At 33.1% G+C, this 26,014-nt stretch overlaps 1 protein-coding gene across 1 annotated transcript in view; it reads left to right on the top strand.

Moving 5' to 3' along the window:
* The first annotated feature begins 1,151 nt into the window (after positions 1-1,151).
* Positions 1,152-26,014, top strand: part of LOC130903971 (uncharacterized) — a 39,990-nt gene continuing 15,127 nt past the window's right edge. Inside the window, exon 1 of the mRNA XM_057816439.1 lies at positions 1,152-1,416. Within this exon, the coding sequence (XP_057672422.1) occupies positions 1,365-1,416 (52 nt within the window). The 5' untranslated portion in view covers positions 1,152-1,364. The remainder of the gene's footprint in view (positions 1,417-26,014) is intronic.

Raw genomic sequence — 26,014 nt, 5'->3', positions numbered from 1 at the left:
GTGAATAGAATCGATCTGGAGAGCCCGAAAATAACCGCTTCATGGCATTACAAGCTTCTAACACTTTAACAATAAAATTAAACAAGATTTAAGAAACAATACAGTAGAAACCTGAAGAAAGAAAACCAATCTGAGCAATGGATATCCTTGCTTGTTGGATCCTTCTACAGTACGCTTATAAATACAAGAGAGACAAATATTTTTACATTTACTCAAGGCCTGGATATAAAAATTTAATTATAGTATTGATACAATTTGTAAATATTCTTTGAAATAGCTCCATCTGGCATGAGGGTTCCTGAAAGACGTCAACGGGGATTCCATTTGTGACCTCTTTAGAACCGTCTCTAATGTTGTCCAGGGTCTTCAAATGTTTTTCTTCCAGCGATCTGTTAAGTCGAGGGAACAGAAAGAAATCTGGCGGGGCGAAGTCTGGGCTGTATGCCAGCTGGGGTATGACACAGATCTCGTTTTTTTCTTCGTTCGTAATCATTGTTTTAATCTTTATAGCACTGAGATATAAAATTTAAAAGTAATTATCAGAAATTGAGAATGTTTTCAACGTTCCTGTCGATATAGGAACGTCTTGTGCCACTTGTCGAGACAATCATCCTCAAAGGCGTCTTTAAGAATTCTTTCCACTGGTGTTTTCTTGAATCTCACGTGAAACTTGATTCGTTTTTCATCACCGCGTTCCACTGAGACATGAACCAATCCAAGCGTTTTCCAGAAGCTCGGAGCTCCTTCTAGCTCGATCCGCCAATACTTTTCACAAAAAGGACTGGAAGGACTGATAAGAAAAATAGGACATGGATCTAATAAAGATCCATGATTTTCTTGAAGACTTTTGAGGTGCTGCGATTCAACAATTCAAAATATTTTTATTATTAATAGTGCAGTTTCTGTAAATACTATTTTTTTCTTTATTTACTTTACTATATCTCCGAATTGATAAAATCGCTTACTACTGTATAATTATGTAATATAATAGCCTATAATTCACCAAAAAAAGTCAAGAGAAAAAAGGCACATGTACAAAAGGGTCGCTTTAATACGACTTTAATGCACGACACTGCAACGAGACTCAAGGAACATCGACCCCACCAGAACACAAGAAATGTTGTAAAATCCAACTGGGATCTCGTGTGCTCACAGTCAAATCCGATTCTACAACCGAGTTGTAAGGTACCATTGCGGTTAACCGAAGTACTTCGTTCGCACGGTTACGAATTATTTCGAATTTTAACAGAACGCGAATACCGTTTTTCTTCGTGTTTGGCCTGGTTTTTTTTTGCTATGAACAAACTGTGAATTGTACAACGTCTATTTTTCGATCTGGTTTTGATTTCAAAACTTTTGTTGAAATGTTTACAATGTTTTTAATTTGTTTATTGCTTGCTGTCGTCAATTCGTCTGGTAAGTATATTCGAGTTTTGTTATCAAATGTATATGTTGGCCGATATAAATCATTTGGAATATTTTTTACATACTTATCTTTTAAAAATGCGTTAAAAATTGAAATATATCCAAGGGATACAAAAATAAAGGTAAAACTTTCTATTTTTCATTTTGTTTATATTAGCCCGCGAAAATTTTATGTCGGCGACTTTCTTCCTAATTTAGAAGTGAAATTAGCTAAGTTGGTATCTAGAAGAACCGGATATTTATTCCATCAAAGAGTAGTAACATTAATACAAAATAAAAAATTGATTTCAAATGGGGCACGAATACGGATTTCCGTGGCGCTAGGATTTGGCTGTCATTTTATAAATCGAGAATAAAGAATAAAATTTCCTGGTATCGAAACCTAACCTTGCCCAAACCCAACGGGACTTCTTGCTTGATAAGCTACAAAAAGCATATTTCTACATTCAATTATCCATGAAATCTTCAAAATATCGCTCAATATTTTTCTTATTTTATAAACGGTACTAAAAAACAATTCTAAAAAAACTATTCATGTGTGATAATAGTTATATATAAATACCAATTTTGGTTCAGCAACCTGTACTTTTTAATATAAGAATATTAAGATAAATTATGTAAAAATTGAATAAAAAACTTTTTGTTTGTCAAATTACACTTAACTTATAATAATTTACTTATAAATAACACTTAAATAATTACTTTTATGAATTCCTTCTTTTTACTACGACTATTTATTTAAAACTAAACTTAATGCGTTCACACAAATCATTTATATACTTAAATAAAGTTCTACAAAGTTCTAGAACAAAATAAATAAATAAATAGACTTTCCTAGAAATCATTTAGAAGAAATACTGTAAATAAACCGCCTATTACTAATAAAATTATAGACGCCGCCTAAAAAGCGTCGCGCGAATTCGGCGAACATTCAAAATTCCATAGTAGCTCGATAGGGTCGGCGTAGGGAACCATTTTGCGAACTTGTTAGAAACACTATAAAGCGAATCTCGAACTAACGATAAAGTTTGATTGTAATTTCACGTGTCGATATTACGAAAACGAAGCGAGATATACAAAAATTTTAATCTTCATTTTGGCCTAATTGAGCTGAACTAATTGCCTTATTGCGGTGCCATGGAAATCGCATTCTCCCCTTAAATTTCTATTCCCATACAGCACTTCCGGACTACTTGTGTAATATTAGGCTGGTTGTAAACATGTTTTGGCTCAAAATTCGTTTCTCATCTCCATGAATCGTTGTTCATTGTGATGCCCCCTAGTAATGGACTAAATGCGACGCATATGGCGTGGTGGTCTCCCCATAGTTCTGTGAGAGATTCCTAGAGATCTCATCGTTTTGGAAAGGTTAGCTTCAGTGGTCTTAATCCCTTGGCGTCGCGAGATAATTCCACAGCTTTTTTCAATTTATAAATATCTTCCAATAAATTAATACGGTCAAATATCTTTATAAGATATCAAATCATCCAATTGTTACAGTTAGGAATATAAATTTAGAGCTACTTACATAATCTATTTCACCTACTCAACCAAAATGGTACCTCAAGTTAACACCAAGAGCAGTTTTAACACGATTGCCGATATAAATAAATACTCAACATTGTTTAGAGACTTTTTCTAAAATTACTAACTAACTTAGGCCTTTGGTAAGTTAAAATTGGTTATAGCGCATCTGAAAATACTGAAGATCGAATTCCAAGTATTTTTTTTATAATTCTCATATTTCATTTAAATGAAATAATTTGTTAGTATGTACGTTTCTTTTGCGATATACTAAAATCTATTAATGACGATTAAACAAACAAAACCACGTAAGATTAAATAAAACTGTGATTTTATTTGAAAAAGGAAGTTCCGAGACATAAAGGAATGTTATAGATAAAGTTGACTACCCTACGTGACCAAAGACATGTGTTTTTTGAAAATATTAGGCAACATTCTACTACTTGATAAATGATAAAAAGAATTTATAACAATTCCAATAAACTTCCATTCAAAAAGATATTTTATGTAATCATTTTATATAATCAGAAGTCAACAAGAATTGTTGAGACTCATATACTGATGTTAACTGCAATTAAGTTTAAAGGCCCGTTTACACGAGTTTCGTGAGCAAGTATTTAGTTAAGTGTTTAGTTAATTTTAGGCTGTGTGAACAGATAGTTTAGTGTTTGGTACCTGTACTGTACCGTGTCTGTTCACACGGCTTAAAATTAACTAAATACTTGCTCACTAAACTCGTGTAAACGGGTCTTAATTTAACGATATTTAGAGACACACTTCGATAACCAGTTGTCTTGTGAGATAAACAAAATACTCGGTAGATACTTTGGATTATTTTATCATGCTTAAACTCTCGGAGTCCCACTTTACAGATTTATACAGCCAGGCACTTCTTGACCAGCTTGATCACAAATTGTCGTGAGACAAACTTACAGTCGAAGCTACCACAAAATTGGCCAATGGAGGCCTCAAAGTTAAATTGATACTTCTCCAAGCACTAGTGGCAACTCGGTTCTCAGAAAATCGTATCCTGTTGATAGATTAGTCACCAGTTAACATTCAATCATGTTCTCGTGAAGCAGTTGAAGGGTAAAACAGACAGAAGGCCTCTAAATACACTTTAGCTTGTTTCTTACCAAGTTTTTGCACCCATCTCCTCAGACTAGTCAGAGATCTCATAGCTTTAGCATGAATTGGTTATGAACTCATTGAGGAATTTTGTTGATCCCTGTTTAACGATAGAATCAACACTTATTGCTAGGTCACATGGTGTAAAATCTGGTAAATAAAGTGAATTTGGAAGAATACGAAGACGTATGAATGACACCTTGTTCAATATCAATGTTTCTTCTGGAAATATGATCTAGTTAAGCGTTTATAGTAGCAGATTGATCATCCGGAATGATTTTAAATTCGTCTCAACTTAAAATAACCTAAACCATATGGCGCGACTTTACCAAAAATCGATACGCGCGAAATAAGTTGATTTATTGTTGTCTCAATTTATATACTTCTTCTCAAGCTCAAAATAATTGACAAATACTAGTGAAAATAATGTATAAATTGTAAAACACGATATATTTTGCAGATTTTCTTTCAAAACTTTTTTCTACGTGGTTTCTTCTTGATTCTAAATTACTATAACTATACTATACTATACAAATCGTTTATTAATGTCATTCAAGAGATTTAATATGATATTAGTATGAATATTTCACCTGAGATGTACCTAATGAACGCCAATGGTGAACTAACTAACATATCATTAGGTATTTCCTCTGTGGAAAGTTTTGTTTTCTTTTCAGTCGTTACTTTAACTCTAATGATACATTAAATAAGCAGTTGATTTTCTCTTTAGAATATTTTTTGTTCGTTCAATTTCTTCGTTATCTACATTATCCATTTTATTAAACAGAATATACAAATAATTAGGGAATTGAAAATATACGCCAAAAAGTAAATTGTACGACGTAAAAATTATTTTTTTTTCAATATTGCTTGTATTCTCATTTTGTAATGCAAATACTCAAATGATTTACTTATCAAAATACACATTTTTGGTATGAATTCACGAAATCTGTGCGGCCGTTGAAAAATTTAGTGAGGTTATGTACCGGTACTATTTTTATATTTTTAAACGCGAATAACTCGAAAACTAAGAGGAATTCCGTAAAAACTTTTCTAATAAAAATTGTAGAGCACAAAATTTTCTACAAAAATGGTCTGTAGTTATTTTTTCGTTGGAGGTACTATTTCTGAGTAAATCTTCCTCAACGCCTAAAGCCAGAGCATCCGTTCGCGAATTTAAACCAAGTGACGTTCCAGGCGTACATGGGAACTGTTCTAACTCTAGGAAAACTACTTCGTTTTCAAAAAATCAAAATGCATCATGATGGTTAAGATCTGTATTTTGTACTTGGGAAATTTTCGAAAATCTTGCGAGTTGAAGAGGTATATTGGCCACAAGTTCACATAAAACAACAATTTTATTACCAAAAGATTGGTACACTTTTCGACATAATCACCGAAGAGATTGAGACATTTATTATATCTGTGGACAAGCTTTTCAATTCCCCTTTTCAAAGAAAGTTACCGCCAAACAGACAAAAGACAAAACAGTGATGGTGAATCTGCTATTTTTTGTCAACTCGTTGAACCAAGTCATCCGAAACGACAGATTTACATCCTTGGACCCCTTTATCATGTCACCTTCACTAATGAAGTTTTCCCCATAGACACGATTCATTCTCCGATGGATTTCTGCTGCACTATAACCTTCAGCCTGTAGAAAACGAATCACACTTCGTAATTCATACTTGGCGGGAGCATCAATAACGGCGAACATGTTTACGTGGCTGTAGCACAACGCCGACTGACGCCTGAATGTCAACAATGTGTAGTACTAGAGTAGCGTTTGCACGGAGCGATCGGAGGTTGAAAAAAAAACGGCCCTCGTATTTCATCACTTGTCATATGAACAAATCCAACGAGAGATTTGTAGTTTGTGTTATTATCAATATTTTTATGTATATAACATACTTTGATTTATTTATCATTTCAATATTCACAGACTTATTAAAAGTTTTTTCTTCAGAAAAATATGGGTACTCATTTTGTGCTCTACAGTTTTGTCTCCGTCACTTTTTTTCGAATTCTACGTAGAACTTTGTAATACTTTATGTATCTTCATTGTAAAACGTTTTTCCCCTTTATAATTTAGTTTTTAATTGTACTCAAATTATATACATACATCACAAGATCCTCTTCAAGTTGTAGCCTTGTTTTTTTTTATTACAATAATAATATTTATAGGTATTATTCAAATGACGTGTCAAGGTTTTCACATTAAAAAAAAAAACGCAGCTATTAAGTAATGCAATGACGTCTGTATTTTGTTGACGATTAATAAAAATAATCACATAACAAGTTTTTGCTGAATAAATTTTAATTAAAATATTTTGTAGGCCAGTCCATTAATATCTCTATATCTACTTCGGGTTCCCTTCAAACGTTTCATCATAATTCAGATTTAGATTTCTGATCAAAATTTGATATTGGTATAAATAATTATTTTGCTTCGTTGGAATTTATTTTAGTCAACGTTTGAGACATATTCCTTCTTATACTATTAAAAACTCTAATTCAATTCTAAATACCATGTCGTATTGAGGTAAAATCAACGTTTTTTATAGATATCTAATTTCAATATTGGAATAACAACCAAGCTTTTGTGGTTGTCCTGTTGAACCAAAATCAAATCAAAGGTTCTCATTGACGTAAGAGATAAGTACAGAGGGTCTAATGTCGATTTTCATATTTCAAAATGTCTAGTCTAATATCTTGCTCTATGAACAGATTTTATGATAAACAAAAGTTTGAAGCAGTTGCGAAAGACAGTGCTTAACTGTAAACTACAAATAATAACCTGGTGGTATTGAAATCTTACCAGCAATTAGTCCAGACCTTGCACCGTCAGATTACGATTCGTTCAGATCCATGGTGAAGTTGCGGGTGGAAAAATTTGAATCCAAAGAAGATGTTAAAAATGGAGTGACAATTTTTTGTGTCCAAAGCCCATAGAATAGTTGGGCTTTCTTTTTCTATGACTATTTAATAAACAAAGTGGACATTTTTGAGACACTCTCTTCGAATCCTGACGCTTTTTACTGGAGCAATTTTTCCCTTTTAGCAGAGTGAAAATGATTATTAAGCCATAAGGTAAACTTATACCATAAGGACTTTTGTTGTTTGTTTATTTTCTCTAGAAACTACAATCCAATTAAAAAGGAGAATAATAGAAAATGAAACTGATAATAAAACTAACATAAGCAATTCTTATTATGAACACCAAACCATAAATGTCACTATAAATTCTCCAAACTATATATTAAACTAATCGTAATTTTTTTTCCATTCTCTTCAAGTTTCATTGTTCAATTAATTCAACTAACGACATTAGTATCGTTTGTATATTTTATTGTTTTTCCTAAATTACTCATACTAATGTCAAACTATTAAATCAAAGATAATTATTTTGCAAAATCCTCTAATCGTGAAAACGACAAGGAAAAGCAGTATAAAATTACATAATTGCGAGACATTAAATATTTTTACTCAATATTCCAACGGAATTATCTTGTTCGATAGCCAAACAGCGATTGGAACTTTGAGCTCCAATGTCTTGCCCTCCACGGGGCACTGTGGTCAATCTCTTTGTACATTTTTTCGTATTGTGAGACACTATGGAACTCCAGAGCATTACACCTGGTAACGTATGAATAATGGATGAAGATCTCTAGCAGCTAAATCCTTTCCACCTTCTGAACTATTAATACTGAGCATTCCGATACCGTAGCAAGAAAAGGAAATGCGCTAGATCCTTAGTACCACCTGCACCATGAAGTATTAACCGTGTTTCGTGTCTATCGTCGAAAATAAAATCGTTTTTTTCCGGAATTTCTTATATTTCTAATGTGTAATATCTACAGGTAGAAAATATTCAAAATCACTTCAACTTTATCAAAAAAAAAAGCTAATTTCTAATCGGTAGAAAGTCTTAAACTTAAAATTCTTAGTTTTGTAATAATAGACGATAAACGTCAATATTTACCTATAGAATTTGTGCAATATGAATCTAATTATACTCCTGTGAATTGTAAAGGTAATTTAAAAGTTCATATGAAACCTTTGGTGTTAACATTTCATTTAGATACTTTCGAAGCAACGAAAGAAAATAATACAATAGAAAATAAACCGGGCGTGCGCGCTAAATCGTGATCGTGGTTGTCGTGAAGATTAGACAACTCGTGACGGAAGATTATGCAGCTCGAGTATTTAATTATAAAATGAACCAAACCTAAATTAATCTTCTTCGGTATGGCACTTTGCTGTACATCCTTCAACTGAGCAGCAACAAATAATTTTGCACAAAATCTATTATTCCAATTTGATAAAAAATGGATAATTTAAACTAATTAGAAATTTTAGGTTGTAATTTTTCGATTTCCTAGCTTCACAAAGTAGATTAGGTACTAAATACCAGGCGATACTCTTAATGAATTCATCACGAGTTATATTATGTACTTGAACTACCTTTTCGTTTACCTGAAATATCCCAGTCACGAGTTTTAGCTCACCCAATAAAACAAACTATAGAATAAAACCCGTTCAAAGAGACATTTATTTATAAAAAAGATTTGGGAAACCTTCTAATCTTGGTGGCAAAACCCAGGATTATGAAAATATCAAACTTTTTCAAAACCAAAAATAAATGAAATTAATTGTTGATCTAATAGATTATTTTTATGGAGAAGCCATTAATAGTGCGTCAATATTTCTTTGAAATTAATTACCGGAGCTAGTTAGAGAGTTAATGATAATCCACAGTTGCCAGATCTATTTTATTTCACAGCATTTGAGTATATGATATGATTAAAGGACCGTGTAGAAGCTACATTACTTTCTGGTTTCCCTACTACTTAGTTAAGGTACTTCCTCTTTTTATTTACAATATCCATGTTAATAAATTATTGACTAGATTTTTGGTGATGGTATTCAAAACTTCTGGGTTAAATAATGAATTCCAACTAAATCTATCCAAAATTGGAAATACCCAATATCCTTTATAATCGATTGTAATAAATCTATTATTATAACTGCACGTGTACCTGGCTTAAATAAAAGTAAACCGTAAAATTTAGTTCGCAAAAGGTCAGTTTTGGGGTTGATAAGATTTATTGACGAATTTAACAATGACAGGGTTAAATATTTTAGGAGAAAAAGTGTTTTAAGGAGGAAGAATGTTTAACAAAAGGTATTATTCGGGTGTTAAACCTGGAATTTTTGAATGAAAAAAAGGTGTTTTTAACAATTTATGGTATGTATGTTACAGAATGTCTTTAATAATTTTATTGTACAGTCAACAGAATGAGACATGGTGAACTTCTCGATGCGTTACGTCGAGGTCTGGGCCAAAGAATTACGAGTCGTGCATTCATAAAATTTTCTAGAAAAAGCAATAATTAGTTTGTGTTCTCTTGATTAGAATTTTTTGCACTAAATTGCAATACATCAAAATTGATACACCACTCCTAAATGTTAGCTTTTACTAATAAAAAATGTGTTAAAGGCAAGAGGCAAGCTACAAGCTACTAAGTAATCAACTGGAAATTGTTTGGAATGGTACGATTGCTCCCTTAGGATTCATGAAGTATAATGAATGCTGTAAACCTGTTACAAAGTTTTATTTAATGCCAAGACATGTTTTTAATGAATTTACCAGTTAAATTTAACGTTCTTAAGCATTGGTGCAGTTTACAAGGAAAATAATTTCCCGCCAGTTCAGTGAAATATTAAAAATATGATTGGCAATATTATGAAATTATTCAAGTCAATAATAATAATAATAATATTCTGATATATTAAAAATAAAGTATAATGATGGTGTATATCCACCGCTTCGCCAAGTTTATTATGGAAACCATGATTTTTTTTTTTTGGTATTTCAAGCTAATAGAAAGTAAAATCTTTTCAAAGACAATAATAACAGTTAGATCAACTCAATAATAGCCGCCAAGCACAAAAAAGATCACAAAAACCCATTAAATACGTACAACTCCAACCTAATATTAATGACCAAGAAAACATTCTGATTCCAGCGTGACGTCATGAGCTATAAGTGTCAAATTTGAGCCGATAATTCAGCATAACGGTGTATGTGTACGATTAAGTTATCTTATACAGTGGAATGTCGATGACTGGAGGTGCAAAATGAAATTAATAATGTTTTACAGGGAATATGACACGTGCTAATAACTGGTTCTTATTCAACTGTGCTGAATTCTATCTGAAGATCATTTAATGTCGTTTGATCCATTTAAAGGATATACCTCAATTTCTATGCACGATATGTTCAGGGGTGTCCCCTGAATGTAAATCAAAGTGGGTGTCGTGGTTTTTGCTAAATATATAGTTGTTCACGATAAATTAAATATTGTGAAAAGTTTGGAGCGCTATAATTAACAACCTATGCGTTATACAAAAAAAAGTTTCAAATCAAAAAGATGGTAAAAATGATTATCTATAAAAATGATATCTACTATTTTTGTCGTACAATGCACGATTCGCGAGATATTCGCCCACTTGGATTTATATTCAGGAGAACCCCTGATTTCAAAAAAATTCCGTTCTCTAGTAACCGGTGCTTGGCCTATGAAATTGAAATGGAGATCCTGAAGCACGAAACAATAAATTGAATCTAATAAAGCACATTTGATTTGTTCACTTACAAATGATGACAAAACTTACGACGAACGAACAAACTTAATTTTTTTCTTTCGTCGTTTGTAAATTGAATAAAAAATTTTTTATACTTTGTATTTTCATTAATATTAATTCATACCTCTAATTAGTTGAACTACTCTTTAAAAATTTATGAATTCGATCTTTATTCAAATACTCAGTAAAAGCGAAAATTAAATATGAAAATTTATGTAATAAAATGGAAATTGTCTACACACATTGACCTAGATGATACAACCCGCTTCATTTTAATGAGATTTCACTCGTGTATTAAATATTTACGATACAAGGTTTTCGCGATGATTCGTTCAAAATTTTATGATAAAATAATGAATGAATTATATCCTGTAGGAAATAGGGGATAGGAGGAAAAATAATAAGAGATCAGAGGATTTCACGGAAAGGATAAACGTTTCTAGTTGAAAATGGGATGAAAAATTTCAATATTTTTTCAAAGAAACTGAACCTACACAACGTTAGTTGACTATGCCGAGCTACCAGCTTCACAGAACGCAATCAGGATTTTCTTTGTTGGTGTGCTAAGCTGCTTCGATTTCTTTGATATGTGAGAGTGTATCTGCCACATCTTCGTCTTATTTGGCGTATGTGTGCTGCCTTAACCATTAGACTATTCAGCTCGCCAGGTGTGGACAGATTATCGTTTTATTGAAGGAATTTCTTCGAAGAAATGTCTACCTGTATTAAGTATTTTCAAATGCAAGCTCACATGGAGTGGTTGCCACAACATCTCATGTATGAAATTCTCGGGAAATTAAAAAAAATAATAATTATTTTGCATATTTGTTCAGAGTGCACAATTTCATTACATTATCGACATATTTTCCTGATAACGAATAAGAAATTTTTCTGGATAACTTTCCTAACGTATAATTAAATAATTGTCACATCGAAAACTCCCGACAGAAAGTATCTACAAGACTTTTTATATAATCATATTTTGATCACAAACTTGTTGTTTTGAAAAACTATGTAGAACAATAACAATAAAAAGTCTGTCTTGAAACTTTTTCTTACTTGTTATTTATGTGTTGAAAACATTGCTTTGACCTTGACTTTGATCTACACAGGATTCGTTTTAATAGAGAAAGCATATGATTCATTCAAGAAAGTTTCCGGCGATCTAACACCATAAACAGAGAAATATAGAAATTGATTTATGACTCGGATTTAGAAAAACGTGAAAAAGTAATTTCTGTAACAATTACAACTCGTAGTTTAAATATATTGTGGACTGTATTCGTCAGTAAATGTACAGTTTGTAATAAGTAACTAGATATACACGGGGATCTAACATAAACTTTCATACAAATGCAATCCCATTCAGGGTGTTGAAACTATCTGTATATGGCAAAATACTTATAGTAAAATCATGAAAATTTCTACATATCGATTTTCGGATACGATCTTTTTAACTAAAATATTTTCGAAGATGGCCGACTTCCGGTTCTACCGGAAGTCGACTATAACTTTGTTATTTTGAATAGAACACCCTGTATATTATTACATTTTTGAAATTTACGTAAAATTTTAGTATACTTTTGTTAGAAAACTTTTTTGGAAAAATGCGTACTTTTTGAGTTATTAATTTTTTTGTAAAAAATTTGACATTTGCAGACCCTTATAAATTATTTTTTTACGATTATACCATTCAAGATATGAAAATGGTTTCTATTCAGTTGCTTTTAGAAAGGTTTAACGTATTTGAATATATGTTGAAAAACTTTACATTCTATACAGGGTGTGTAGAAAAAGTGTTCAAATTTTAACTTCATAAATATCAAATTTCTTTATTTTTTTAAACAGAACCACCCGGTTTTTCTATTTTAATGCATTCAGAGGTAGGAAATAAGTCAAATTCATGTATTTTTCCTATACCTGAACCTTACCGTTATCCAGATATTAAATGTTTTCAGTAAATTGTTAGAGATGCAAGTGTGTTCTAAACTTTATTTTGATACTTTAACTTTTGCTTCAAATGAATTAAAAGTAAATTTACTTAATCTTCGTTATTAAATTGAAAACGAGCAATTTTAACGATTTTCGAAAGTATCAACAATTGATTAATGACAGTTAAATAAGTGTCATTTATTACAAAGCCTACTAAAAGTATAAATAAAAATTAAAACTTGTTAAAAAATATAATAATAATTTAAAACCTCAAATATCTCGAAAACGACTAAAATATACATGAATTTGCCTTATTTTTTACCCCTGAATGCATTAAAATAGAAAACACCAGGTGGTTCTATTTAAAAAAATAAAGAAATTTGATATTTATGAAGTTAAACTTTAAACACTTTTTATACACACCCTGTATAAAATGAAAAATTTCTCATCATGGATTCAAATACGTCTGACCTTGCTTAAAGCAACCGAATAGAAACGTTTTTAATATTTTTAAGGGTATTCTCGTAAAAAGATAATTTATAAGGGTCTGCAACTGTCAAATTTTTTACAAAAATATTAATAACTCAAAAAGTATGCATTTTTCAAGAAAAGTTTTTCGACAAAAGTATACTAAAATTTTACATAGATTTCAAAAATGTATTAATATATAGGGTGTTATATTTAAAATAACAAAGTTACAGTCGACTTCTAGTAGAACCGGAAGTCGGCCATCTTTGAAAATATTTTAGTTAAAAAAATCGTATCCGAAAACCCAAGCGTAGAAGTTTTCATGATTTTACTATGAGTATTTTGCCATATACAGATAGTTTTAACTCGTGAAACACCCTGTATATCCCACTCATTTTATTAAATCACAAACATGGCTGAATTAAGAAGTAGTGGGGCCTGGAGCTAAAATCCACCAGGGCCCCAATTAAGAAAATCTAAAATATTAGTTTTAAATTGAATAGAAATTATGAGTGAAAATCAATTAAAATCTTATTTTCTTAAACTATATAAGATTTGATTTACAAAATTTATTTTTCAATTTATAAGCTCTTTAAAATTGAGAATGACCTTTATGCTTCACTATAGGTATCTGTAGAATCTGTAGAAATAGAAAGCCCCAGGACCTGGGTCTTCAGACACTACCCCCTAAATCCGACGCTGATTACAACCCATTATCTGAAATATAATTTATGTCTCTACGCAACATTGCAATTTTTAATTAGTTTATGGAATAATTATGAAGTTGTAATTAATTTAATTGTTGTTTAACACGAAAAAACTTGAAATTTCAACAAGTTATTGAATTAAATGTTTGAAATGACCTCTCCTGATTTGCGTATAATGATACAACCTACCCACCATTCGTAGTTCACGATACGTTCTAATTTTTTACCAAATAGGATTCGGCGAAACGCAAAATTACTTATTCGATTGCATCCTTCTTTTAAAATGTTTACAATTCCTTAATATCAACCTCCCATGAAGCAAGCTCGATATTGGGAACACAAACAACATTTTCTATATGGAGTAAAGTAAATAAAAACCGCTTTCCATAGAATCAACCACCATCCATCTTATGAATCAATGTATTGGAACAATGAAGGTAACTTTATAATTATTATAAAGGATCCAGCCAACAGAATCTGCATTTTGCACTAAACCCAGCGTCTTCAAGTGTCCATTGTTCTGTGGCTAATACCACATGTCTTAAGAAGGGTTTATCTGTCCATACTTTAGCATTGTGTCCCGGAATCCATTGGAGGTTAACTTTATTTTTCTTATCCAGCTCAATTAACATTCCTAAACTAGCTTGGTACTTATGGCATTAGACCGTGAGTGAGTTTAGTCGAAACAAACAAAAGATTTAGTGTATTTGATTCTAAAACTATTTGTAAACAATTTTTAGTCCTAATATATTTAAATAAACTTTTGTAAACGATTTTTTAGAAGATAATCTTTTAGTTTTTCATTCTTCAATGTGCATTTGTCGTATAAACATAGAAAAAATTGAATTGGAATTTCTGGAACCGCACTTGGTTTCGATAACCAAGTTATCGTCTTCAGATCTGAGACTAGAAAGAAATAAAACAAGTAGAGATAAGAATTAGCATGGATGCAACATGCAAAAAGGAAGAGAAAAACAAAAGTCGAGATGGTTGAGCTAGATGGAGATGGGTTTTGGTTGGAATTACCTCGGTCCATCCAAAACTGGAGTGCTGGTAAATAAGCTGAAGTTGTAAGAACCTATTTTACAAAAGGGCTCCACAAAGTTCTAAATAAAGGTCGTCGTGCGATTGATAATAACATCAATTAACACATAGAAAAATCCGGCGTTATTTCTTTTTTATTTTATTGTCTTATTGTGTTATTTATTTACCGATTTTCACACTTCGTTAATGATGCGTTATAGTTTTGTATATTATTACGTGACCCGTAGATTTATTGTTACAAATATACAGGAGCTTAATCATAAACGATATCTTCTCGACCTAACCATAATATTTACAATTTACATAAAAACTTTGACCTTATTTAGATAGGAATAAACTGAATCGAATAATGTTGATAAACAAAACGAGATTGAACGCAGATGTTTCGTTTCTTTTGATTGACATGTTTGTGTTTCGTTGTTGGGTTTTGATTATCACAAAAATGTGGACGATATCACGAATTGATATAATTAGATTATTGCTATTTTTTACTGGAGGCAAAATATGCTTTTTCATGCTTTTGTTCGAACTTTGTAGTGGATTGTAGTCACCTGTAGAGAGATACGTATTTTGCAGCCCATCGGTATATCATGTAAGCGATTTCGATCTCGATGTACAGCTCCCTTTATTGACCAAACTGTCGGCAACTTCGCGATTCTCTAAAACGTTCCTAGCAACATCCTAATAACTAAGTGATTCAACCTAAAAAATTATAAATGGCGTCCCAAAATTAACGCAAGGTTTGATTAAATAGAAAACAGTTTTTAGTCTTCTGGTTGTAAATTTTTATTGAACCAAAATTTCCCATGATTATTCGGCATAAATCTGACTGAATTTCGTTGATTCTACTCCTTCTTAAATGCACGCAAAGGCAAAAGGAATAAGGTAGTTGTAAGAGGAAAGACAAAAAAGAAATCAGCGGTACATAAATAGGAGAAAAGAAAACTCTTTTTTTCGAAAAAAAAACTGTATCATAATTCGAATCTCTTTTCGGTTGATTTCTTAATAACATTCAAATAAAATGAAGGGCACTGGGGGAAAACGGCGACAGTCCATCCGGACGAATTTGGAGAACTAGTTAGAAGGTAAAATTCAAAGAAAAAAGTCGCAAAAAATATGTTTGTTAAATAATTTGTTCATTATTACAAAAAATGAAAAAACAAATAAACTAGTGGCGTAACAGAAAAGAAAAAAAGTGGACTCATGCCACTTTTCCCCAGCATCAAACTAATCTGTTGGTGGGTCATCCACAAATTCGTCATCGCTCTGTTCTTGAGGTTGTTCAGCAAATGGTAATTGTTGAAAAAACAACCTGGCTTCTGCTGTCTCAAGGAATGATGTCAGATCTTGCAAATCCTTCCATTTGGGCATTTTAACAGGAATGGGACCTTGATAAAGGTTTTCTCTTCCGTTTTCTGGTTTCTTTCTTAGGCTCTTCTTAAGCAGTTTCAGGTCCAACTTAGAACTACTATAAAGGCCCATATAAGCGGGAATTCTCATGAGAAAACTTCAGCATCCTGATAGGCCGAGTTTGGGAGGGGCACTTCGTTGGATAAAGCGGCGAAAAAAACGTACTCCAATTTTGAAAATCAAAATTTTTGCTACAATCAATGACCTCGAATGGTGTAGGTTTCACACGGCAATTTCTTGATTCGTGTTTCCAGTCATCTGGTGCCTCAGTTTAAGCTTTTTGGTTTACCAAACCCTGTCTCCATCGCACTCGAGGTATGAATGTCCTCTGATCGGAAATATTACTTTCACAGTATCAAAACGATTTTTTTTGGTAACCAAGTAATGAAGGAATCGAATAACCGTAAAGTTTTTATTTTGTCCTGAGCACGGATCACAAAAAATTGCTGGTTCTTACTTACTTCCATGGAAAGGATCTTATAAAAGAAGTGATACAGATTTTGAATTTGACAAAATATGAATATTGAAACTAATGAAATTTAGTTGACGTTTCTAGTAAACATTATTGGTAGTGATGTTTGGACATGGCAAATTTTTTTCGAAATCCACGTTGATACTTTTCATAGTCAGAGACTTTGCGGCACTTTTGCGGTGTTTTCGCTCTTTTTCACGATTTTTTTTCGCCAAATTATCAGTTGCTTTCAAAAATTCTTCGAAAACTGTGTTGCGATCAGAATAGATTTTGACTATATTTTGATCTTCGGGCAGGTTATTTTTTTTTCGAGTTTTTCGCCCTTGAAGACTCCCAATGAACTCAATCACTTTCTGTTTTGTGTCCTCTGAAAGTCTGTGAGGTCGTGTGTTGTGTTTTCCACGCATATCGACAGGTGCTTTCCCAGTTAAAAGCAACGACTCCCTTACGTATCTAGCTCGACGCCCTGTGATTCCGTGTAAAGATAAGAAAACCTTCATACATACTGGAACACCACGAGTTATTCCATCTTCAATCAGTCGGACAGGATAACTAAATGAGGCATTATTAATCAGTAAGGTAAGTTGTTTGTTATTGTTACCTGGTTCGTTAAATTCCCGAAGGATTCTACGGCGTTCAGGTTCAGGAAAAACAGTAAAACAGCGAAAACGTTTACACAAACAGTCAGATCCAAGTTCATGGGTAATGGCACGCAAAATTTTCATTACATCTCGCCATCTACCTGTTTTTTGCGTTTCTTCGTTTCTCTGTTTGATGAACCGGCTTCATTTTCACTTGACAAATAAACTGGCTTAGCTAATAATATTGCCAAAATGTAATGCAACAACATTTGCAAACTAACGGCTGATGCAATAAAAACTAGCAGTGAACAGGACCCTTCAAATGTTTTGTGTTTCATCACGATAATTAAAAAATTAAGAAACTGTTGTTTGAAAATATTGTCGTTTCTAGTATTTACGATGTTTTGAATCAGAGACGTATTTTGACGAAAAAAAAATGTACGATTTTTTTTTATTTTGTTTGATCGGACTTTTCCAGCAATTTTATTTAATTACAGAAATTTACCTAACGGCATTTTATGAAGCATCGAGATGGAAATATTGTTGATCATTCTGTATTTTATTCCATGAGAAAAAAGAACGAAACAGTATTCAATAGTACAGTCAATTTAAAAAATTAACTGATTGTTTAAGAAGATTTTGTGAAAAAATTTCTATTGATGAGAATATCAATTGTAATATACCTTTCGTCTAAAATTAACTAACTGCAATTGGAGTTTATTGGCTGTAGACGTGAAGAAATAATTGTTTTGTATTATAGTTATTATTAACACGTTCACATTAACATTTATTTGTAAGAAAATTTTTTACATAGCTTTAACAACAGAACTTATTATATATCTCATTTCTTCCATTCGCTCAGTAGTCGGTTTGTCGGACAGCGTTGCCAGTTTTCATGAGTTTTGAATTAATTCTGGCGTGAACATACTCCCCGCGTTGAAAGCATAAGGATGGCTTTCAAAGGTCAACTGGAAGGGGGCAGATTTTTTGAAAGCTTCTTTTGATGATTTCTCCAGAGGGAGTTCTTATAGAAGCGACCCTAGCGATACCGTCAGGGCCTCTATGGAGCTTGCTGATTCTACCTAATAACCACTGAGTGGGCATAGTGTTCTCGCCTTTCACTAAAACGAGAGAATCTTCTACTAGATGGCCTTGGTTGGACTTCCATTTGGTGCGTCTTTGGAGCTCCGCAATGTACTCAGATTTCCATCTGTTCCAGAAGTGCTGTGCTAATTGTTGTACGAGCTGAAATCTGGAAAGTCGATTCATTTTTATGTCGGTGACATCTTGATCAGGTGCTGCAATTATTGGTCTTCCAATCAAGAAGTGAGCTGGGGTAAGAGGTCCAAAATCGTTGGGATCAGAGCTCAGTGGGCATAAAGGACGCGAATTCAAAATCGCCTCGATTTGTGCGAGAACTGTGGCAAATTCTTCAAATGATAAATGAACTTGGGTCAAAACGCGCCTTAAATGGTGCTTTACGCTTTTGACAGCTGCTTCCCACAAACCTCCGAAATGAGGAGAGTAGGGTGGTATAAACCTCCACTCTATATTCTGAGAGCTACATTTCTCGATTATAGTGTTGCTGCCATGTTTTAGAAAATCCTTTAGCTCTCGCTGTGCCCCGACGAAGCTTGTTCCATTGTCGGACAATATTTTTGATGGTTTGCCTCGTCTAGAGACAAAACGATATAGCGCTTGAATAAATGATTCTGAAGAAAGGCTAGAAATCAATTCCAAAGGGACTGCTTTAGTTGATAAACAAATAAATACGCCAATATAACATTTACTTAAACGACAACCTCTACCTTTCTTATCGTTAATCATAAATGGCCCCGCGTAATCAACTCCCACTATTGAAAATGCACTAGAAGGATTAGTTCTATCGCGCGGTAAGTTGGCCATAATTGGCTGTATGGTTTTAGCATTGAATTTGAAGCATTTCACACAATTCTTAACAGTCTTTCGTGCAAGATTTCTACCGGATATAACCCAGTAATTTTCTCTTATAGTGCTTAAGAGCAGCTGAGGGCCGCCATGCAATAGGCGTTCATGTTCTTGTAAAAATAGTAGCTTTGAAAAATGATGCTTTGAATTGATCAAAATTGGATGCCTTTTGTCAAAGGAGTAATTTGAATGTTTTAGTCGCCCTCCTACGCGTAGCAAACCATCGGGTTCTAGAAAGGGACTAAGACTTAATAGATTACTATGGGAGCTCAAAGGCTTGTTATTTTTCAATGTTTCAATTTCGGTAGAATACGATTGAGATTGACAAATTCGAATGAGACATTTTAGAGAATCACTTAACTCCTGTACTGTAAGAGAACCGCCTCTTCTGCGATTTCTCTGAAGACAATTATCCTTAAATCGTAAAATGTATGCCATTGTTCGTTGCATTCTTGAGAAATTTGAGAAACGTTCAAAGGGAAAACTCAGGGTAGGGGGCGCAACATTGGTCAGAAGACTGGATTTAAGTTCAGGTAAATCATGAACCACCTCCAGCTTGTCATTGGGCCAAAAACTTGGGTCCTTAGCTAGCCAAGTAGGGCCGCGCCACCACAAATCAGAGTTTAAAATTTGACTAGGATATATTCCCCTTGAAGCAATATCTGCTGGATTATCGTGGGTGGGGATGTGCCTCCAATCGGCGTGTTTAGTGAGAGACTGAATTTCTGCCACTCTATGGGCCGTGAATGTTTTTAGCAGATTCGGGCTTGTGCGTACCCAAGCTAGAGTTATAGTTGAGTCCGACCAAAGTGTGAAAGATTTGAATTGAATTTTCAAAGCAGTTTTAGCTTTATCTGTTAGGCGGGCTAGAAGCAATGCTGCGCATAATTCCAACCGCGGGATTGGTATTGTTTTTATAGGTGCCACCTTTGCCTTGGCGCATAACAGGGATACATGAACCTTTTGATCGGAATCAATACTTCTCAAATAAACACAGGCTCCGTAAGCCTTTTCCGAAGCGTCAGCGAAACCATGCAGTTGTAATTCAACAGCATTCTTGCAAATAGCTTGTCTGTTTAACTCAAGATCGTTCAAAATAAGAAGCTCCTTCTCCAACCTTACCCAATTTTCAGATATAGCTTTTGGAATAGCGTCATCCCAAGCTAATTTATTTTCCCATAATTTTTGCATTATCATTTTTGCGATAATAGTACATGGGCTTAGTAAACCAAGGATGTCGAATATTTTTGATATAGTAGATAAAATTGTGCGTTTTGTGACCTTTGTACCTATAGGATTGGTATGAATTTTATATTGAAGCTTATCGTTATTGCAAACCCATATCAAGCCTAATGTTTTTGTTTTGCCATCATGCGCAAATTCTAGTATATCGGATTTTAAATCATTTGAACTTATATTTTTGAGCGCGTTGGTGTCGTTAGAGCACCATTTTCGGAGTGCGAAACATCCCGATTTAAGAGTGTCACTTATCGCTTTACATATGTATTGCGCATGCTCAAGTGTAGGTGCACCTGTTAACAGGTCATCTACATAAAAGTCGTGCTTAATGATTTCGGCTATTTCCGGGTTCATTTCTTGAATATCCTCAGCGAGTTTAGCTAAACAGCGTATTGCAAGATAACTGGCAGAGGCTTGCCCGTATGTAACGGTATTTAGCTGGTAGACTTCCAGGTTATCACTCGGATTTTCGCGCCATACAATTTTTTGCAAATGCCTTTGCTCGGGCGTTATTGAAATTTGCCGGTACATTTTAACTATGTCTGCCGAAACTACATAGTTATATTTCCTAAACCTTAAGACTATTGATAGTAAATCGTCTTGTAAAACGGGTCCAATGACTTGAATATTGTTGAAGGATAGACCGTTGCTAGAGGGCGCTGATGCATCGAAAACTACCCGTAGTTTTGTGGTCAAACTCTCTTCTCTCAAAACTCCGTGATGCGGCATGAAATATTCGAAGCTTGAATCATTGCCGTTACAAATTGTCATATGGCCTAGCTCTTTATACTCGTTCATAAATTGTATATATCTGCTGTGCAGCATTGGATCTCTCCTGAATTTTCGTTCTAATGCATAGAAACGTTTTTCGGCTTGAGCTTTCGACTCACCTAAACTAGAAGGTTGTTGCTTCAAAGGTATAGTGACTGTAAAACGTCCGTTCGCGTCTCTGGTAGTAGTTTTGATGAAATTGTCCTCGCAAAATTGTTCATCTGGAGAAAGTTGTCGCGTGCTAGATATTTCCTCGATTTCCCAAAATTTGGCTATTGAATTTAATAATTCCTGGTTTATACTTAAATTACAAGAAGCCTTTTCAACGTTGTTAGTACTTATTTGCCCAGATACAACCCAACCTAGCACTGTATCAATTAATAGCGGCATATTTTTTCCTAACGAAATTTTGTTATTGCTTAAGATTGTCCAAAATAGGTCCGCGCCAATGAGCATGTCTACTGGTCCGGGAATATTGAATTGTGGATCAGCTAGCTTTAGATCACCTGGAATCGCCCAAGATTGCGTGTTGATTCGACAACACGGCATCACACTTGTAATCTCTTTTAGAATATAACAATTGCCATGCGCTTTAAAATTGGTATGTATAGATTTAAATGAAACCTTACACCTTTTACTGACCTTTGAAATATTGTTTGAAATTCCGAAAATTGAAAGATCTGTTTTATGTGTCGCAATATTCAAACGCTTTTGCAAATCCTCCGTTATGAAGGAAGTTTGAGAACCACAATCTAATAACGCTCTTGCTTTGTGAAAATTATTGAAATTGTCTGAAATGAGTAAACAGGCGGTAGATAATAGCACCTGCCCCGCCGCTGGTACCACTACGCCACTGCTTAGTGCTGCGGAACTTGAGCTCGCGTTGTCCGCTATCTCGAGTTTTTCATGCAAAATTGTATTGTGCCAAGCTTTACACACTTTGCAAGGCCCTAATTTACACTGTTTGACAGAGTGACCCGAACGCAAACAGTTATGGCAAAGATTTGATTTTTTGACAAAATCTTTTTTTTGTGTTATTGTTAATCCGAGAAACTCTGCACAACGATATATTGAATGCTCTTTCTTGCAATAGGAGCATGTATATGTACTTGAGGTCAATGACCTTACTCTACTTTGTTTATTGAATTTATTTTCCTCATTACTAAATTTTGAATCTGATTTATTTAAACTGAGACTGTTCTTTGATTCTAACATATTAAGAAAATTGGAACGTTTTTGTAAAAATTGTAGGAATTTATCTAACTTTGGCAATTCTTCCTGATCTCTATTTTCCCTTTCCCATTCAAGGTTTGAGCTAGTATCTAATTTATTAGTAATCCAAAAAATTAGTAGAGGATCCCAATTAGTTATATTTTGCCCCAATTGTTCAATAGATCCCAAATGTTTGTGAATATCGTCAGCTAAATTTTGTAGTTTTTCAGCTGTCGGTTTTTGTATATTTTCTAATGAAAAAATAGCTCTAATATGTTCATATATTAATTTTTTAGTATTGTCAAATCTTTTTGAAATTGTGGCCCATGCCACTTCATAATTGTCGGCCGTATATTTGATTTTGGAAATGGACGCCGCTGCTGTTCCTCCTAGTGCACTTCGCAAGTAATAAAATTTTTGAATATTATCTAATTTTTTACTATCATGAATAAGGCATTTATATGTGTCCCTGAATTCTAACCAATCTTCAAAGTTTCCACTGAATTTAGGAAGTGATATATCCGGAAGCTTTATACCCTCGTTTTTACAACAAGCTTTGTCTGAAATCACGCTAAGATTTGTATCATTATCGTGATTATTGTAGCTTTGTAAAATGTTTTTAGCAACAGCGATTGCATCATAATATGAATTTTCAAATCTCTCTCGTTCGATTAATTGCTCATCTAAATTTATATCATCCTGTAACTCTATTTCTAATTGATATGATTTGAATTCGTCAAGATAATTTTCGGCATCACGTAACCTATCTTTTAATTTTGTAACTTCTGTTTGGCTTAAATTAGATATAGTTGCAAATTCATTTACCGCTTTTGTGAAAATAGTTAACTGAGCTTTAATTAAACCTCTTTTCTTTATTAGTTTGCCAAGTTCTGCCATTTTATATTGTCAAATTGTTCAAGCACAAACAGAGAAGCTTTGAAATCGCAAATGGAAAGAAAAATTCGGAAATAAATAATTTGGAACAAACTCACTCTGATTTCGGTCGAACTGCCTGATTCTTGCAATTGAACTAGTCGGCCAGTTGAGTTGATGTCTGGTCGCCGTGATATTGTATCGACTACTTGTTTGGTCGATCACTTTGCACTCGTTGATAGTTGCTTGCAGCACGTGGTAAATTGTTTTTGGGTTATAGTTGTTAATAATATATTGTTTATTGCGAATTTTCACTGGTTTTGTTTATAATCCGGCTCGAAGGACCATGTTTTGTATTATAGTTATTATTAACACGTTCACATTAACATTTATTTGTAAGAAAATTTTTTACATAGCTTTAACAACAGAACTTATTATATATCTCATTTCTTCCATTCGCTCAGTAGTCGGTTTGTCGGACAGCGTTGCCAGTTTTCATGAGTTTTGAATTAATTCTGGCGTGAACAATAATGAATAAACCGTTTTCTTGAGGAATCTACAATTTGTACTCCTAATTAGAAATAACAGAAGTAATAAAAAAACGGTTTTATATTCATAAACTTATGTCTAGTCAACGTCTTTCAGTACTGATGCCTTCGATAAATGTAAGGTACTCAATTACGTTGTCAAACATCTCTTTTAGTGAAGTCATTGTATATATATATACATAAGACAATAGTTTTGGGCCTCTATTTCTGTGTACTTTCACTTTGCTCCAAATATTCATAATCCGAAATTTTCAGTTTACTAAATAGAAAAAAATACGATTAGTTTTTGGATCATAACTCCTTCAATTTTGATGATATCACAACTTTTAAAAAACCATTTTAAAGGTAATTTAAAGAGCTACAACTTTTTTCATTACAATATATAGTGAAAAACCTTTTATTTTAAAACGGTGAAGGGTCAAAGGGCTCGGAAGAGACTGTGATTGCGCTACCGCGCGCTTTTTAAACAATCATATTTCTGTCAATTTAATTTTTGTGTGACAGAAAAAAAAGCCAAATTTTTTGTGAGAAAAAGACCTAAATTTTTCATCATCAAACTTTTGTACGTATCTTTCATCATTTTTGAGATATTACGAAAAGAAGATGATTGTTTTAAAAATTCAAAATTTTTTTTTCTTAAAATCGTGATTTTTTCAAAAAAATATGTGTTCTAAAGCAGCCAAACTGCTATAATCTATCAAAATCTTTATATTAAAGTTAATTCTAAACGGAATACGATTACTTTTAATTTTAGTTGAAATGGCACTTATGAAACCCATTATTTTAAAAGAAAAAACCATTAGATGTTTCTCTTATTTGCATTACAGCTCATCCATTTTCCGTGCAAAAGACTTTTAACAGTACTCATTTTAAAGCTTGTTTCAAGCACTACAAAACCCTATTTCATTAGATTGCATAAAATGTATCTGCTCGCCGCTAGATGGCATTGAATACAACGATTACATTTCAGACAAAATAAAAAACGGTTTTGATATTTAATATCTCGCTTAATATTGCACTTAGAACACTTTATAAAAAACCGATTTGTTCAGTTTTTCACCTGCTACAATTTTTTCATCATATAATTTTCGTTAAAATGCATATTTTTGGAGAAATTTGCAAAAAACCGATGAAAAACGTGAACAAATTCCGAATTTTCAATTACCAATAACTTGAAAAGTATTGGGTTTTTTGAAAAACTTTATGAGACTTTTTTTTCTCAAAATTAGACCTTCTATCGATATACGAGGTTATTTTGAAAAAAATTTCACCACCGAAAAAGGGTGGCAACCACCTCCAAGGTGGATGCGGGGTGAGATGAGCTTAATTCTAAAATTTCATGCAAATCGGTTCACAGTAAAAAAAATCAGAGCAATGACTGCACTATTTTGAGGCCTCTCTTCTATTTATATCCAAAATATAACTCCAAATATGTTGAATCGATCCCTAAGAGATGCTGGGGGCTTCTGCTATCTCTTAGATGCGGACACAATGATTTTAGAGCACTAATTCCTCAACTTTTTTGATATTATAGTCGTTAAAAGAGGCGCGTGTGAGTTTTTTATGAAGTAAGTTCACAACCCTCACTGAATGCTTTACACCCCTCAAATACTAGTAGGTTCTCCAAAACATTATCAACAATTCAGCTGAAGACCACAAACTGACCGAGTTTTGGCGCTTAAACTATAAACGAATATCAAAAATGGTTGTACCAATTCAGTGAAAAAAAAGTTACCGATTCGCTTTACGCGTCCAGTTTAAATAAGGAAATTTTGTAAATATTTACATCGATACATCCGTATCATCACACCAACTTCGGAATGTTTAGAACTACTGCAACTACTGCTTCAAAATTCAAAATATTTAAACCACGATTTCTCTGGTATCATTGAGCAAAAACTGTAACCAACAAGAAATGAAATGTTTTTGTTTGATTCTCTACAACATTGAAGTGGAAAATAGGAAGACTTGATCTCTAGTTAAACTACAAATAGTGTTTTACCGATATCAAAATGAAGCATATCTACAAATAAGCTTTAAGAAGTGAAGAAACATTTATAATTGGATATAACTTTACAGTTTCCC

The sequence above is a fragment of the Diorhabda carinulata genome, chromosome 2 (assembly GCF_026250575.1).
Source record: "Diorhabda carinulata isolate Delta chromosome 2, icDioCari1.1, whole genome shotgun sequence".
Classification (NCBI taxonomy): Eukaryota; Metazoa; Arthropoda; class Insecta; order Coleoptera; family Chrysomelidae; genus Diorhabda; species Diorhabda carinulata.
Note: the sequence above shows the minus strand (reverse complement) of the source record. Positions and strands in the feature narration are given on the sequence as shown.